The sequence below is a fragment of the Dasypus novemcinctus genome, chromosome 1 (assembly GCF_030445035.2).
Source record: "Dasypus novemcinctus isolate mDasNov1 chromosome 1, mDasNov1.1.hap2, whole genome shotgun sequence".
Lineage (NCBI taxonomy): Eukaryota > Metazoa > Chordata > Mammalia > Cingulata > Dasypodidae > Dasypus > Dasypus novemcinctus.
The window spans coordinates 79,145,280-79,162,273 of record NC_080673.1 but is presented as its reverse complement, the minus strand read 5'-3'; the positions used below and the strand labels follow the sequence as shown (position 1 = coordinate 79,162,273).

Below are 16,994 nucleotides of genomic sequence, written 5' to 3'. Positions count from 1 at the left end.
TAATTGCCATTTGGTTTCCTTAGATTGACTAAGATATTATCTGGTAATGGTTAAGATATTATCTAGTAGTGGTGGCATACTAAACTTAGAAAAATATGGCATAGTACTGAAAAAGAAGGAAAAATGTTATGTATTAAGGCTTCTGCAAAAGAGAGACCAGAATTCAATACATACGGAAAATAATCAAAGTCTACAATGTTACATATCTGAAAAAAGGACTGTAGATTTAGCAAAATTGGAAACAGATTTAATTTATACATACTGAATTTTTAAAGCCAATTTTATGAATGTATTTTTATTATAAAATTAAAATTATTCAAAAATATTCAAAAAGTTCACAAAAGAACAAAATAGACAATGAATATTTTAAAGCAAGATTTTATTGTTTTAGAAGTTTCATGTTGAATTTTCAAATCAATATGTACATTTTCAAATGTCTCTGAAGACATTTCAGTCTTCAGAAGCTTTCTGGAATTATTTTCTTTGCTGCTTGCATGGTAAAAAGAAGTCAGTGGCTATCAAATTACATAATAAGTTTAAAACAATGTAAAACATTTGTCATGATTTCTCATGCCACTGAGGACAATTTGAAACAAAATGTGACAATTAAACACTTTTAACGGCCGTTCTCACAGGCTGTACTAACACTCATCATTGCCAGCAACACACATATTTAGTTTCTCACAAATTAGTCAAGTGAAGGATGCAAAGTCTGAAGCTTGAAATGCTGCCAGTTATGCTCCATTTCCAGGAGTTTGGGTATGTCTCACACAGAGATTTCTAGTGAATTACTCTCCCACATCCCCAACCTGGTGGATCATGAGATCTTAGTTTAGACACAGTAGTTAGTAGTCACAAAAAGGCAACTTCTGATCAAGAAATTGCATGACCCTGTATCAGATGCAATGAGGAGGTACAAAAGAAATAGAATACAGGACCTTTCCTTTTTATACAAAACAAAATCTATTTGGGGAGAAAAAATTAAAATCGAAACTACTTGAAAATAATGAAATCAAATTTGGAGTAAAATATACATATATATATATATAATACAAGGCACACAAAAGATTAAGATTAAGATAAAGATTAAGAAAGACTGGAAAACTACTGAGTCACAAAGAAAATCATATCTCTTCCAGGATTTTAAAAAATCTTCTCCACAATATAAGAGAATTTATATAGTCTTCTATTCCTATTGTCCAAAGATCCCTGAAGATCTTCTGTACTATACAGGTATATTGTAAAGAGGAGTACAAGGATATATCAGAGACAATTCCAATCCTCATGGAGTACAGTCTTGTAAGAAATAAGGCAGACATTGCCAACGGAAATAATGAAAGATGGAAAACAGGGTTAGGGGGAGGTGAAAATAGAGTGCCATGAAAACTTAGGAAAGTTCTGGCTGTGGAAGATCGGGGAAAACTTCAAGGGGAAAGGTAAATATGAGTTCCATCTTAAAAAGGATTCAGAAATGTAGTAATAGGGGTCAGAGTTTTCCACGTGGAGGAAAAAAATTGGTCTGAGTAGAGGCAATGAGGTATGAAAGTATAAAAGGGAAGAACAAGAGTTCATTCAACTTGGTTGTAACAAAGAATGAAAGAGAATAGTGTAACACCTGCATAATTGCCATCTCCACTGGGGTGTCTTAATTGTTTTCTCTACTCACACCCAAAACTGTTCCTCTCTCAGTCTTCCCCATCCAATTGTTAAATCAAGGAGTTGTCCATGGTTTTCTCTTTTTCCCTCACAATTTATTCAATTCATCAGTAAATCTTGTTGACTCTCCCTTTAAAACATATCTTGAAATCACCCACTTTTCTCCATTTCCACTGAAAACAACCAAAATCCAAGTCATCATCATTTCTTGCTTGAATTGCTACAATATCTTCCCTTTTTCCACTCTTCCCACAATTTAACACAACAAGAGTAGTCAGAGTGATCTTTATAAAAATGTAATCAGGGGAGGGAATGTGGCTCAAGCAGTTGCATACCTCCCTCCCAAATAGAAGGTCCCAGGTTGGGTTCCCTGTGCCTCCTGAAAAAAAACAAAACAAAACCAAAAAACCATCAGCAAAAAAGCAAAAAAAAAAAACAACTCAGAGAAGCCAGTGTGGCTCAGTGATTGACCACCAGCTTCCCACATAAAAGGTCCCAGGTTTAATCCCCAAACCTAGTACCTCAAACAAAAACAAGTGATGTAATCAGATAAAGTCATTCCCCTGCTTATAACTTTGCAATGGTTTCCCTTCACAATCTGTATGAAATCCATATTCCCATTTGGACAAAGCCCCATACTATCTACCTTTCTGTCCTTTTTCCCCCCTACTCCTCTCCCTTACCTATAGTCTAGCAACATAGGCCTTCTTTCTTTTCCTGAACGTTACAAAATTATTTCTATTTTAGGGTCTTTGTACTAGTTCTTCCCTCTACCAGAAATGGTGATTGCTTCAGCTTTACTTTTACATGGTTAACTTTCTCACCTTCAGATAGTAATCTAAATGTCTTCCCTGACTAGTCAATCTAAAGTAGCTATATAGTTATTCAGTTATTCATGTCGCCCTATTTCAATTTTCTACATAACTCCTTTGACAATTGGATATTTTTCTAGTCTTTTTACATTTGTTTATTGTTTGTGTCCTCCACTAGAATATAAAAGCTGGATTTTGACTATTTTTCACTCCTGTATCTCCATCACCTATGACCATTCCTGGCACTGAATTTATGACTAAATTAGTGCATAAATCAAACTAAGCCTTAAATGAAAAGACAAGGAGCTTGAACTTTATTTAGAAGATGAATGGAAAGGTTTTGAGGTTTTGAGGTATAGACACAAAGGTGTGAAAGACATACTACTTTCCCTTAAAAATTATAATTCACAAATGTCCCAAACCTAACTATATTCCTAAAAGAGAAGCTGACAATACAAAGCACCACATAAACACTGAATGATTGACATAAAAAACTGATTTACAGGAAGTTGGCTAAGGGTGTGTGGGCTGGGATTGTAGGTAAAAAGTTAGAACTTAAAGGCCCAGACATAAAAGTGGAGAAAGAAGGGAGAGCATATCTTAAGGAGTGGACACATTGTTAGCAAAGACACAGAGGTAAGAAATGTTTGTGATGAGGTCAGGGTAAAATGAATAAATAAGTTTAATTCAAAACTAAGAGTACATACAAAGGAGCTTTACACTAATTCATTATCAAATATTTGTTTATCATAAAAGCAAGATCCTTAAATGGAAATGCTTACCTCAGAGGTCAAAACTGAAAAATATACCAAGAATATAACAACATGACCATAAAATTGAGTATTAAATTGTTTTCTCTTTGTCAGCAAATAAATTTTAAAATTAATTAATATTTCTTTTTCTTTTCATTTGCCACAGAGTTGCCACCCCATTTGGAGGTTTTGAAAAAGCATCAAAAATGGTTAAATTCAAAGTTCCAGATTTTGAGCTACTACTTTTAACAGATCCCAGGTTCATGGTCTTTGCCAATCCTCTTTCTGGCAGGCGGTCCTTTAATAGGACTCCCAAAGGATGGATATCTGAGAATATTCCTATAGTGATAACCACTGAAACTACAGAGGATACCACTGTACCAGAATCAGAAGACCTATGAAAAAAAAGTTGTGATTGCATATGCCACAAAAACTTCTGAACATAAGAATTGCTATTTTATTATTCTACTTACTAGCAAAGTCACTCACTCATACTCTTCACTAGCAGCAATAATTTAATAACAATTTCACAATTTTCCTTTAATGGCTTTTAGTTTCAATGTTAGATCAAGTATTAATAAACAATTCAGAATCTTGTTTTTAAAAACATTTAACTAATTTGTCTGCATTCATAATTTTGTTTTTACCCAGTCTGGACAAGAGCAAATATTCCAGCCTTTTCACTGAGGAAATTCAGAAGAATAATTGACCAGAAAGGGTTTCATCTTTGTTTTATTGAACATGATTCATTCCTGAATAATTTCTTCAAATGGAATCTAGAATCAAAATACAGTGTCAGATATACAGAGGCATTCAGAATTTACTCCCTAGCTATGGAAGATGATATACAAATGTTACTACAGAGACGAGGGTTCAGTTTTTCGATTCTGGTGTCCATGAAATAAGTAGCATGTCTGGGTGAAATCTTTTCATTAGTCATTCTTAGGAGTTCTAAAGTGTTTATTTATATATGTATTTTTTGATGTGCTTTAAATTATTAGGTAATTATTTTGGATGTTGTTCTCCACAGTTCAGTTGGGTTACTATATTCATTTGGCATTAAGTCAAGGAGACTGAGAGACAATGATTCAAGAAGTATCATACTGCTAGAATTTTAGTTACCAGTACTTGTGGAGTTCAAGTTCCACAAATCTCAAAGCTGTCTTCTGATTAGGTTCAACTTTACATATGCATTTTTAGAAGAGTGTAAGCACAAATAAAGTACATACTAATATACATATAAATAAATAAATATATGAGAAAGGGAGACAGTGGGGGTGTAATTTGAATTGGCACCTTTCTTTGTTGAATCCTTAATCAAATCCTTAAGGATAGAAAGTCTGTGTTATAAAATATAGACAAAAGCAAATATTATATAAGAGTATAAAAGCATCTGAAAGTAATAAAATACACATCTAGTCAAGGTAGATATGAACATATCAGAATAAAAGGCTCAGACTAAACTAATATAAAGTTAAAAATATTGTCCTAAAATATACATCACTGTACCAGTGAGGAATTGATAACAATTCCACTTAATTCATTTTAGAGTTCTGTGATAGATGCTTATTTCAGAGAAGAAATGTCTGATCCATAGAAAACTCTCTACCAGATTAAGTTCAGCAGATAGGAGGAAGGAGAGTGTATAGAAGAAAAATGAAAGTGCCAGGAAGCAACGATACGTTTTTACAAAAGAATCTGTGTATGTAGTGTTGGAATTGATGGTTATTTTAATCATACTATAGACTTGTAAGTAAAGAAATTTAAAAACTTTGCATATGAAAAATACAATTCCTAAAAAGTAACAATGTCAAAGCATTGTGTTTATACATAAAATCATTGTACACAATAAGTTTTGGTGTTTGTCTATTTTTAAATGATGATGTTGGCACCTGTGATAAACCTACATATGAAGTTCTATCATGCCAGTTTTTAATTATTTTAGATTTCTAAAAAATAAAAATTAGGCATATTCTACTATATATATATTTAAATTTTAAGGTGGTACTGGCGATTGAATCCAGGACCTCATACATGGGAGGCAGGCACTCAACCATTTAGCTACATTTGCACCCCACTACTATAAATTTTGGTGAAAGTGTTTAGTTTTTTGAGCATCACAAAATAAGTTACATTTTTTCATTAAATTGAAATTTCATGGCATTATTTCAACCTTCTTCAAATAATTAAGTTATATGTTTAGTGTCACCATTCTGTCAACCCCAGAGGATGGGCCAATAAACAATGAAATATGTTAGCTATAGAACAGTACTCTCCAGCATCATAAAGGAGTATTTATAAAGGAAGAGAGCTGAGTGGTTTTGTTTTGTTTTGTTTTAAGATTGGGTAGATAATGACAGAATAAACTTCTGTTCACTATCATGTTTCTGTCTTTCCTGAAAGTGTCTATTAATTTTAGCTTAGCTGTTTTTAGGAGTGCCAAATTTTCACACTCTAGTTTTAACACAATTAAGAATTCAGAAAGAATTTTGAATGGGTTTTCCATTGGCTGAAAAAACAGCTAAATCTTCCCCAAATCAGAAGAATTATGGTAGCCTCTTTAGAATGGCAGAGACTGTGGCATGTGTCCCAATCACTTGCATTAATATACAAGAAATATGGGGGGGGGGGGGGTAAATTAAAAGAAAGAGTAAAGGAATGAAAATAATATTTGTTGAGGGACTGCTCAATGCCAGGCACTATACTTACTGGTTTATAAAGGCTATCATATTTAATATCATTTTATTCTCATAATTATCCTATGCAAAGTTATTATAAACAATCTACATTTTATATAAGAAAACTAAGCCTCAGAGAACTGAGATGATGAAATAAGCCTGGCTTATAGGGGAAGAATTTGGTAAGTCTGGTTCCAAAGATATATGCTCTCAGAACTCATGACTCACAACTTCTCTTTCAGAGCAAAATTCAACTTTAAGCTATTTTATTATGTCTGGACAAATAATAAAAATTCCCATTCTCTTAATTTTGGACAAATAAAGCTAGAAATTAAGTAATCTTAGAGTCACTACTCAAAGTCATATAGGCACTCAAAAAAATGTAACCATCAGACTGTGACAAAAATGAACTAAAGAAAACAAGCTACAAGCATTTAATTTTGAAATTAGAGAAGCACAAAAGCATATTCTGATTAAACCTGCTCATTTTTGTTCAGCATTGTGCACTCTTTTGAAATATGCAATCTTTCTTCTCTTTCCCCTGTAAGGATGCATGGCACTAATAAGTCATAAGGCTGAAAGAAATTGTCCAGTGTAATAACACATCAAAATTATTCCTTCAAATGAAAATATTTTCTACTTTTCAAACCTTTAGAGAAAAATTTCCAATTTCATATTACTGTCCAAAGGACTTCTGGGTCATAAAATTGTGTCTTTTATTTTATTCAAGCCAACTTCCTTTTATATCATTGGCAGGACAGATAATCAACTGGCCAACTGTTGCCTGGATATTAACTAAAGCTACTTTAATAACTAGAGTTATGCTTAAAAAGGCTATTATTCTTGACTTTAAATTTTTCGCTTCTTTTAATCATTTCCCTAAGTTCCTATTTTCCATCTCTTAGTATTTAAAAGGACTTAATAATTTAAAAAACTAATTATTGGTTATTACAAAATCAAGGCAAATATTAATATAAAGAATAATTCTTAGTCAAAGTTACCATTTATTGCACCCATTTAAAATTTACATTTTTAAAATAGGCCCATTTATAAATGTTTTAGCAACTTGGAAATGGAGGTAGCCAATTATTCTTGCAAAAGTTAATGTGGAGCAAAATGTCCAGCTGTGAGTATGAAAAGAACATTCTGAACTTTCCAACTGAGGGCACAGCTGTACCAGCAGACTTATTAATTCTGGAATTTCCTCACTCTGCTGCTTATGCAAGGTAAAATTTACATGACATCATTGCAGTTTTTCAGCTATAACTGCTTTTAATTAAGCTTAGCAAAGTGTTGCTTTAATGCCCCTTTCCTTTTTTTTTTTTTAAGGTTTTTAAAGTAACATTTATTTTTTTTCCCAAACTTTTAATTGTGGAATATAGAAAACTGAAAAACACAAGAAGCAAAGAACACAAAAGTCATCCAGAATCACAAGCAGTTTAGTTTGACATAATCTTCTAGGTCCTGTGTGTGTATACACACAACTGAGCATACATTTTTATCTGGTCAAGATCTCAAAGAATGTATCATGCTTTTTCACATATCACATATTTACCAATTCAAAGCCCAAAAGCCATGAGGTATTGTGACAACCAAAAATACATGACATCATCTCAGGGGAAAAAAATGTATTCCTTTCTTGGGGACAAAAATTTCCTAAGACAAAAATGGCAACAGGCATCTATAGATATTGGAAGAATTACAAATACTATGCTCCCTTAATGATGCTCAATTTAAAATGAGACATAAAGCAATAGAGTAAAATAAGTATAATGCTTCTAAGAAAATTCATTATCAGATCTATATTGAATTATTACCAAGAATGTGTGTTTCTATTGAATTAACTATGTTTTCCAATGGTATAGCCAAGAGATGCTCACACACTGATGTTAGCATCAAATGGAAATATGAACACATCTGGATATACCTCTCCCCCTCCCCTCTGCAGCCCATTTAATGAACAAGTCCTGGTGCATACTGCTCAGAGGTGGTTTAACAATTCCACATAAGAAATGCTTCTTTTCTATTAATGTAACAAAAAGATATTTATAAATTCATTAATTCACTAGCCCTACTTTTTATCATACATTGTCACCTCAAGATATCTTTTCTTTTAAAAAATACTTTTGACTTCCACATGACCTTTTCTGTAGAAAGAAGGGCAATTTGCTTTCTGCAAAGGGTGGAAGAATACCAGGCCAAAAGAACATGCAAGAGAAATCCATCCCAAGCTAACTGTTCCAAAAAAATTACAAACATAGAAATTTTTAGAAAATTACAATGTTTTAAAAAGTTAAACTTTTAAGAACTAATAAAAAATTAACTAAAATTGTATAAGAATTTCAAAAACTTAAGTGTAAGTTTTACTAGATAAATAAAAGTTGGTGTTCCTATTTGAATTCCTTAAACAGAGAAGTTCAAGATCAACAAAGGATATAAACTTACCCTGACTTCTCAATGTAATATGATTTCAAAAGGAACATTCAGTACATATGAGCAAGGGAAAAGAAAACTATTTCTAATACCCAAATAAGGATGTGCTTATTTTCCAGTATTGTATAATATTTTAAAATACATTTCAATGGCAGCATAGTCAGGTATGAGATGGAAAGGTTTCAGGAAATAGGACTGGGAAAAAGTCAAAAGGAAAACAGGAATTTAAGATAAATGTAATGCCATACCATATTTTAAAGCTGCTGACTGAAGAATTAGTATAGAAGCTGCAGCTCTTGCAAAATACATATGAAAGCAGAGGGGGGAAAAGGTATGCCATAATGAAGTAGACTGAAAGGAAATAAATACAAGCTAGCATGTACAAAAACTGACAATTGCCTTCCTCTTACTTTATTTGAAGTAGTTTTAATCTACATATACACAATTGTCTAATGTGAATTGTCACTCAAATAGATAGTCTCATTATTTTTTCATTATCTCTCACAAGTAATATTTTCAAAATGCAGTTGTATTTATTTATTTTAGAGGTTTATTTTTTATTTATGTTGTCCGCTCTCTGTGTCCGTTCACTGTGTCCACTTATATTCTTGTCAACGGCACCCGGAATCTGTTTTTTTATTTTGTTGTGTCATCTTGTTGTGTCATCTCTTCGTGTGTGCGGCACCACTCCTGGGCAGGCTGCACTTTTGTCACGCTGGGCGGCTCTCCTTAGGTGGCACAAGCAGTTGTATTTAAAGGTTCCAGTTTTGGAGTAAGAAATCTACCACAAATCAATGATATAATCTCAAGCAAATTACTTGACAATCTGAGCCCCAGTTTTCTCCAACTATTTATATGATCCTCCCCTTTCCATTTATTCAGGTGTCTGCTCAAATGTCAGCTCCTTGTGAGATGAGACCTTCCCTGACCACCTTTATTTAAGATAGCACACTTCTAACACTTATGTGCTTTTATTTTTCTTTATAGCACTCATCACTGCCCAACAATATGGCAAAAAAAATTTATTGGGAGAAATGTCTGTGTGAGAGAAAATAAGGAGGTAGCTGAGAAAGGCTGGGAGAGCCCGCACACACCAAATGAAGGACAGGAAGGAGGAGTGAGTGGGGGTGTTCTAGACTGCCCGCAGTCAGCAAAGCCACCTGCGTGTCTTTGAGCCAAGTCACGTATCACAGGGGTCCTGAGTTTTCCAGGAGCACATCTGCCTTCGTGTCCCTGCCACATTTAGGCCTTGGCTAAGGAGCAGCCAGTGGAAGGCAGCCTCAGCACAAATGTGGAGCATGCACTGTGTAGAGTCAGAGGTCTGCAAAGAGAAATCTTACGGCTACTGCACGTAACACATGTAGTTATTCCTTTATTTTTTATTTCTTCCATCAAAATGAATGCTTTTTGAGGCAGAGATTTTGCCTTTTTTTTTACTAACTGCTGTATCCTTTGCTCCTTACATACTAAACAAAAATAAATATTCGTTATATGAATAAATGTATCTGAATAATATTAGTATATAACTTTAGAGTAACGTATTATAAAGCACAATACCCGACATGGTAATTGCTTAATAAATGTTAGCTACTGTCATTAGTAAAATAAAAATTTACCAAGATCACACAGTAAGAAAGCAAAGGCACTTAGAACTATGATTAGACATGACACTGGAACTGCTCTGGAATGAATATACTTGGCCTTGATTTGGAGCTAGTATATGTTGAAACAAAGAGTATACATAATCAGAAACACTAAAGAGGCCTAATCATTTTTCAGGATAAGTGTTAGCACCATTCTCTAGATTTAAAACTGACACTAAGAGAGTCTTTTTAGAGGTTGGTTAATATCTTATCTCGTAAGCATTCACATATTTTATATATCACTTGAGAACAAAAAAATGAGTGTTGTAGATACTTTCTTCCATCAGTATAACCTGCCATTTCAGGAAATATTTACTATAGGAAATATATTACTACAATCAAAATGGAGTTCCCATGGATTGCTGCCCAGAAGCAAGAAGGTGAAAGCAACAAAACCCAGGATAAAAGGGAGAGACCAGCAGGCATCATCATGGGACAGAGGAGTCCAGGATCGCCAGCAGCGGGTCTTCAGGAGGAAAGCATGTTGTGATGATGCCGAGAATGGACATATTCATGGCTTCACAACTGTAAGCTTGTAAGCTAATGAATTCCCATAGATAAAACCAACACATTTTAGGGTATCTGCTTTCAGCATCAAAGCAAATTAGGACAACACCCAAGTCCCCTGCTTTGGGGTTTTGCCGCCAAAACATCTGGAAGTCATAACCAGGGAAAGAAGGCAATTCCTTGATGAGCTGAAGCTAAAATGACAGTAAAGTTACCTAAACATATTTAACTTGAAACAATGACTTCACCTTTCTCACCTTTCCTTGGAAAAGCAGATAGGAATACTTTAAAATTTCCACATAGACTCCCACTCTTAAGCTTAATTTTGAAACTCAGTTCCTAATATTCATCTCACCTTAATTCAAACTATGTAAAAAATTGGGACTAATGAGGATTCTACCGCACAGCTGTTTTGCCCAAGTCCTAGGCCTCCTGGACAAGGCTTCCTTTTGAACCTTATCACACTCCAGGGTCAGCACCTATTTTTGACTGTGGACACAGAACACAGTTTACACAAAGGAACCCTATTCTTTACTTCTGATGCATACGAAGAGATGTGAGCATGGTATATGATAAATTACAGTGTTCCCTCATAACTGTCAAAATCTATTAAAAACATTTTTTAAAAAAACCTTTACCTCTACATTGGAGCACTACATATTAAGCTTGTCACAATTACTCACAAACAGTATCATGTTTTCAGATGTATGCCTTTTAAAATATATTGATTATGGTCAATGATCACTGATTATCTGAATATATTAGACTATATTCTTTGTACAATTTCATACCCTGATATTTCCATAACTCTTGTTAGCATAGCAAAAGAACATTAACATTTTAGATATAGTAATAAGAATAAACAAAGTGTAACTTACTATTTTGCCATGTTCAGCACTCTAGTAATATAGTTAATAGCATAATTGGTTTAAATAAACAACCATTTATTTGGATCAAAGAACTTAAGAATTTAGATGCTATCTTGAAATATTGTAGATCCAGCCCCTCATTTACAGAAGTGAAAATAAAACCCAGAGACAATAAAAACCTAGACCAATCTCACAATGCAGGCCTGAAATTAGGACACAAGTCTCTGGACTTCTGATCCAATACAGCTTTTACTATATTATTCTCTCTCCTGCCTTTTTGAGTATATAATCATCCACACAAGTACAAACATTTTTTTTTTTTTACTTTTAAAAAATTTATTATTTTTTAAAGAACAACATATCTTTTGGTGAGTTGCTATAAATGATTTAATATCTGTATCTAGTAGTCATATAATTTGTATACCACATACACTAACCATAGACAAATCTGTGAATCAGGAATAATGTGGGGTCAAGGGAATAAAGGCTTTCCATGTGACTAAACATGCCAATAGCAAACCAAAATGAATATATATATTTTTTTCTAATCAAAAGGGATAAATTTCCATTCTGTATTAAAGAAAAGAGTAAATATTTTTTTCAATTAAAAATTGCTGCTCCATGTGTTTCAAACTGTAGTTGTATTCTATTAGAGGGTCTAGAAACTAATTTGGTCATGATCCATAGCTTTAAAAAGGAAACAGAACTGAATCAAATATCAGTGTACATCTTTCATAGTAATAGCATTGTTATGAAATTTTTGATTTTGTTTTCTGTATGTGCATATAGGTCGCAATGTAAAATATATGACTTCTTCTACCTACTGTTATTTGCTGCTTGAAATTTAAATGCCAGCTTTGATTTTAGCAAATAAAACTGCTTCTATCACATTAATATGATATACTATAACTAATATGATGGAGTTTTCAGACTTAAATGAAGTTGAAACATTAACAGAACAAAATTGTAGAAAATAATTCAATCAGAAAACTTTGATTTTAAAATGTACAAAAAGGCTTTAATACACTTACTGTGGCTATTACTTGCCAAGAGTTAGTCTGTTTTTTCCCCTAGCACAATTTCAATTTTAAGGATTGCTTTACAGATGAGAATTCTCAAGAGCATTTAAGGCAAAAAATAGAAATAAATTCAGTACTCTAGTATTTATACATTAACATATACCTATAATTCTTCAAAAACAGTCACTACTTCTACCATTGAGTATTTTCCAACAATTTTATTATTCTATTTTTTAAAAATAAACCTGTATTTCTCCCTTCTCATTTGACTGTGAGGTAAATTTCAACAAGAAAGTTCAACTTGGGCAGCCAGCATCCATGTGGAATCTGAGCCTCCTCTTGACATAGAGGTGCAATGGACACAACCAATCCAATGTCCACATAGAAGAGGTGGCATTGGATTGGGAAAAGTGGACATGGTGGACGATGGGTATGGGGAAGGGCAGGAAGAGATGAGAGGTGGGGGCGTATTTGGGACGTGGAGCTGCCCTGGATGGCACCTCGGGGGTGATCACCAGACATCGTGGATCCTCACAGGGCCCACTGGATGGAATGGAGGAGAGTATGGGCCATGATGTGGACCATTGTCTATGAGGTGCAGAGGTGCCCAAAGATGTACTTACCAAATCCAATGGATGTGTCATGATGATGGGAACGAGTGTTGTTGGGGGGGGAGAGGGGGGGGTGGGGGGGTGGGGTTGAATGGGACCTCACATATATATTTTTAATGTAATATTATTACAAAGTCAATTAAAAAAAAAAAAAAAAAAAAAAGAAAGTTCAACTTGAATACACTGGTGCCCTGAATATTTTTGTCTCTTTACAAAGACATGTGCTCTCCGAGGCAACTTCTGTTGGGTTCAGAGTTTCAGCCAATATACTATGAATAAAAGACCCCATGTGATTTTACTACTGTATTCCTTGAAGAATTACTTTAAAAACAAGTCAGTCCAAGATGCAGATGTTTCTCTGTGGATATGTCACAGAGACTTAGATTTGCTAGGTTTCCCAGGCATGAGAAAATAAACTTAGTAAATTTCCAAACACTATAGGTTGTTTCATAAAGGCAGAGTACTACCATCAATATTATAACTGAGAAAAGAAAATATACACTTGTGAAATACTCTTGACCTCCTCTTCATGTGCCCCTTCCTTTGTCTTTCAAATAGGTTCAAAGGGCCAATTATATTATAACCCAAATTTGAGTAAAGAAAATATTATCCGTTTTTAAATGTGCCACCATCACTACCTTCCATTACCAAAACTTTTCAATCACACCAAACAGAAATTCCATACCAATTAACTCCCCATTCCCACCATCACTGGGCTCCTGGTAACCTGTATTTTACTTTCCGAACCTATGTACTTGCGTATTCTAATTATTCATATAAGTGAGCTCATACAATATTTTTCTTTTTGTGTCTGACTTAATTTCACTAAACATGACGTCTTCAACTTTCGTCCCTGTGATAGCATGCATAAGAACTTGAATATAGAAGAAATTTTACTATATTTTAAAAAATAAAATTGTACCATCCCCTAGGAAGCCTCAGAACATTTCAGAGGAAAATTTTCACACCATAACAAATTGCACCATGGTTAAGATTTCTCATCTGTGGCATGGAGAATTTTAACAAACTAATCTCTGAGGTTCTTTTCATCTCTAAAATTCTAAAATAAAAACCACTTTTTAAATAAAAAGTTAAAAATAATTTGATATTCACTGTACCAACTCTTAGCAAAAGGCTTCACGATGATTTAAAACTCTCTCTCTCTTTGTCTTTTGCTCCTGGAACTATTAGCATAGTACATATTGCCTTTGTTCATTACTATTTACTTTACTGTATTTGAACCTAGATCTTTCAGGTCCATAAACCATGCTCTTTTACGCCATATTGCCCTTTAACATTGTCTCTTTCTGGCTTATACACTGCTGTTGTTGTTTTTTTTAATGAAAATTTTTATTGTCTTTTTTTAATAAAGATATATAGATCACACAAAATGTTACATTAAAAAATATGAGGTTTAAATATAACCCACTCCCCGCCCCCCACACACACTCCTCTCATATCAACAACCTCTTTCATCAGTGTGGCACATTCGTTGCATTTGATGAACACATTTTGGAGTACTGCTACACTACATGGATTATAATTTACATTGTAGTTTACACTCTCCCCCAGTACATGCAGTGGGTTATGGTAGGATATATAATGCCTGCATCTGTCCCTGCAATATCATTCAAGATAACTCAAAGTCCCCAAAATGCCTCCATATCATACCTCTTCTTCCCTCTCCCTGCCTTCAGCAACTCCTGTGGCCACTATCTCCACATCAATGACACAATTTCTTCCATTGCTAGCATCACAACAGCTCTTTATTAGAATACCAGTAAGTCCACTCTAATCCATATTTTATTCCTCCATCCTGTGGACCCTGGGACGGCAATGTCCACTCCACCTCTAAATGGAGAGAGGGCTTAGATTCCACATGGCTGATGGATGGGATTCTCCTGCTTGCAGTTGTAGACCCTCTCAGTTCCCTGGTGTGGTGGTTGACCATCCTTGCCTCCCTGTTAGCTGACCTAGGTAAGTCCAACGAATCGGAGAGTAGTAGATGTTGCAACTCTGCTGAGGCTCAGGGCCCAGCTGGCACATGGACAGTCCAGAGATTTAAGTCTTTTGAGCATATACCAATGCCAGCGCCAACCACAGGTTCAGTAAAAGTGACAGAAGAGGCATGTGTAGGGAGGTTAGGCTGCAAATGGCTGGAACTGAATTTAGGAACCAAGATTTATACAACATTTTTCTTAAAAAACATTTCTGAAAACACTATCACCGAATCTGAACAGAGGCTGGAAGACCATGGACAGGGATGATCGATCCTCCAGTGAGTGGGAGGCTGGACTAGATGAAATCAAAACCTCCTGCATCTTCAATATTATAATAAAATGCATATTACAGCAAAAAAAGCAATACATAGGGTCTTATAGCATCACATTATCATGGCCAGTGATCATAATAACTACTAATGGCCATAGTAACATAGTAGTTGACCTTACAGTTGCTTTCATCTAGTATGTTATTAAAAGAAATCATATGTAAGTACTATTACTTGCCCCAATTTTACAGATAAGAAAATTAGGTTGCTTCAAAGAGAAATAACAAATAAGGATAATGAAATTGCCTAAGCTGACAATATCAGCAAAAATTAGGGAAGTCATTATTTAAATCACTAGTTGTGGTTAACCAGCAAATGTTGACCCTGGAATAGCAGAGGCTTAAGAAGGACTGGGAGTCATTTCAGCCATGAAAGAGTCAGCTAAAGTGTTAAAGGTTTTGAATTTGATCTTTTGATGTTTAACAAAATGTCATGATACAGAACTTTGAGGAGACTGATGAACACTCAACTCCTGAATTTCCATATTTTCTAAAACCATTTCTTTCTCTCTCTCTGTATATTTCTTCCTCTCTCATTTCTCAAACCAGCTATTCTAATTGCTACAAGTAGCTCTGGACTCATATCTTTACAGCTTTGCAATCAGAGAAAAAATAAAACTTTCCTGCAAGCTCCAATTTAAAAATTCCTGGGAAAGGACTGTGATTGGCCTGAACCACCCCCACACCAATCACTATAGCTAGAATATGGTGAAATACTATGCTTTGAGTTATACCACTTATGGGGTTAAGTGGTATGGATCTATTACTAAAAGCAGGAAAAGATAAATACAATGCATATCTATAACTGACATTTTCTCAGTTTAAAGAATTGAAATGTATATGAATCAGACACTTTCAAATATATTTTTGAAACAGCTTTTTTTTTCAAATACGTGCATAATTTAAAATTAGTTTTTCTAGTCCTCTTGGTCAAAAGTATAATTTTATCTAATTTTTTGTAATATTCTTCCTTATCTTTCTTCTTTCCTTCTTAAGCAATTTTCATCACCTCACAGATAATATAAGTAATTGGGCCATAATGTTCTTTTGCTTCTGGTTTCTACAGTGAGAAGCTGGGCACTCAGGATGAAAGGGTGTTCTTGAAGTGCATTTGAGGACTGATGGAAGACAGCAGCATTCTAGAGGATGCTGTTAGTCACAACGTCTTTCCAGATGTCTTCACTCTGCTCACTTTGTGACTGTGTATTTAATTTCACAGAAAAAAAAGAAAGAGAATAAAAGCTAAGTCTTACTGTCAAATTTCCAGCCAGAGACATATTGCAAACACACATTTAGGAGTTTGAATAACTCTTTGATGCCTACTCTGCTACTGTCCCAGATTTTGTGGATAGAATGATGATCAAGAGAGACATAGCTTTAATGGAAATTTCCTCCTAGATAGTGAGAAAGACAATAAACCAGTAAGCAAAACAATAAACTGAATAATCATAGGTTGTGATACATGATATGAGGTGAACAAACAGGATACTGTAATGGCAGTAGGGACTTATGGGTCAAGGATGGCTTTTCTAAGAAGGTGGAATTAAAGCTGGACCTAAAAAAGACAAGGAGTCAGCCACTTGAAAACTAAGGGGAAAAGTGGGCTAGGTGACAGCTTCTCAATAACAGCACTGTTGACATACTGGGGCTGGATAGTTCTTTGTTGTGAGGGACTCCTGTGCATTT

The 16,994-nt window shown here is 34.4% G+C and overlaps 1 protein-coding gene and 1 long non-coding RNA gene across 3 annotated transcripts in view; one reads left to right on the top strand and one right to left on the bottom strand.

Annotated features, from left to right (window-relative positions):
• Positions 1-3,722, top strand: part of MYOZ2 (myozenin 2) — a 46,562-nt gene extending 42,840 nt beyond the window's left edge. For both annotated transcript variants that reach the window (XM_004479035.4, XM_004479034.4), the window contains one exon: positions 3,387-3,722. In XM_004479035.4, the coding sequence (XP_004479092.2) occupies positions 3,387-3,621 (235 nt within the window). In that variant the 3' untranslated portion in view covers positions 3,622-3,722. The remainder of the gene's footprint in view (positions 1-3,386) is intronic.
• Positions 1-16,994, bottom strand: part of LOC131277934 (uncharacterized) — a 119,155-nt gene that overhangs the window by 93,766 nt on the left and 8,395 nt on the right. Inside the window, exon 2 of the long non-coding RNA XR_009185001.1 lies at positions 1,992-2,035. This is a non-coding gene — a long non-coding RNA (uncharacterized lncRNA). The remainder of the gene's footprint in view (positions 1-1,991; positions 2,036-16,994) is intronic.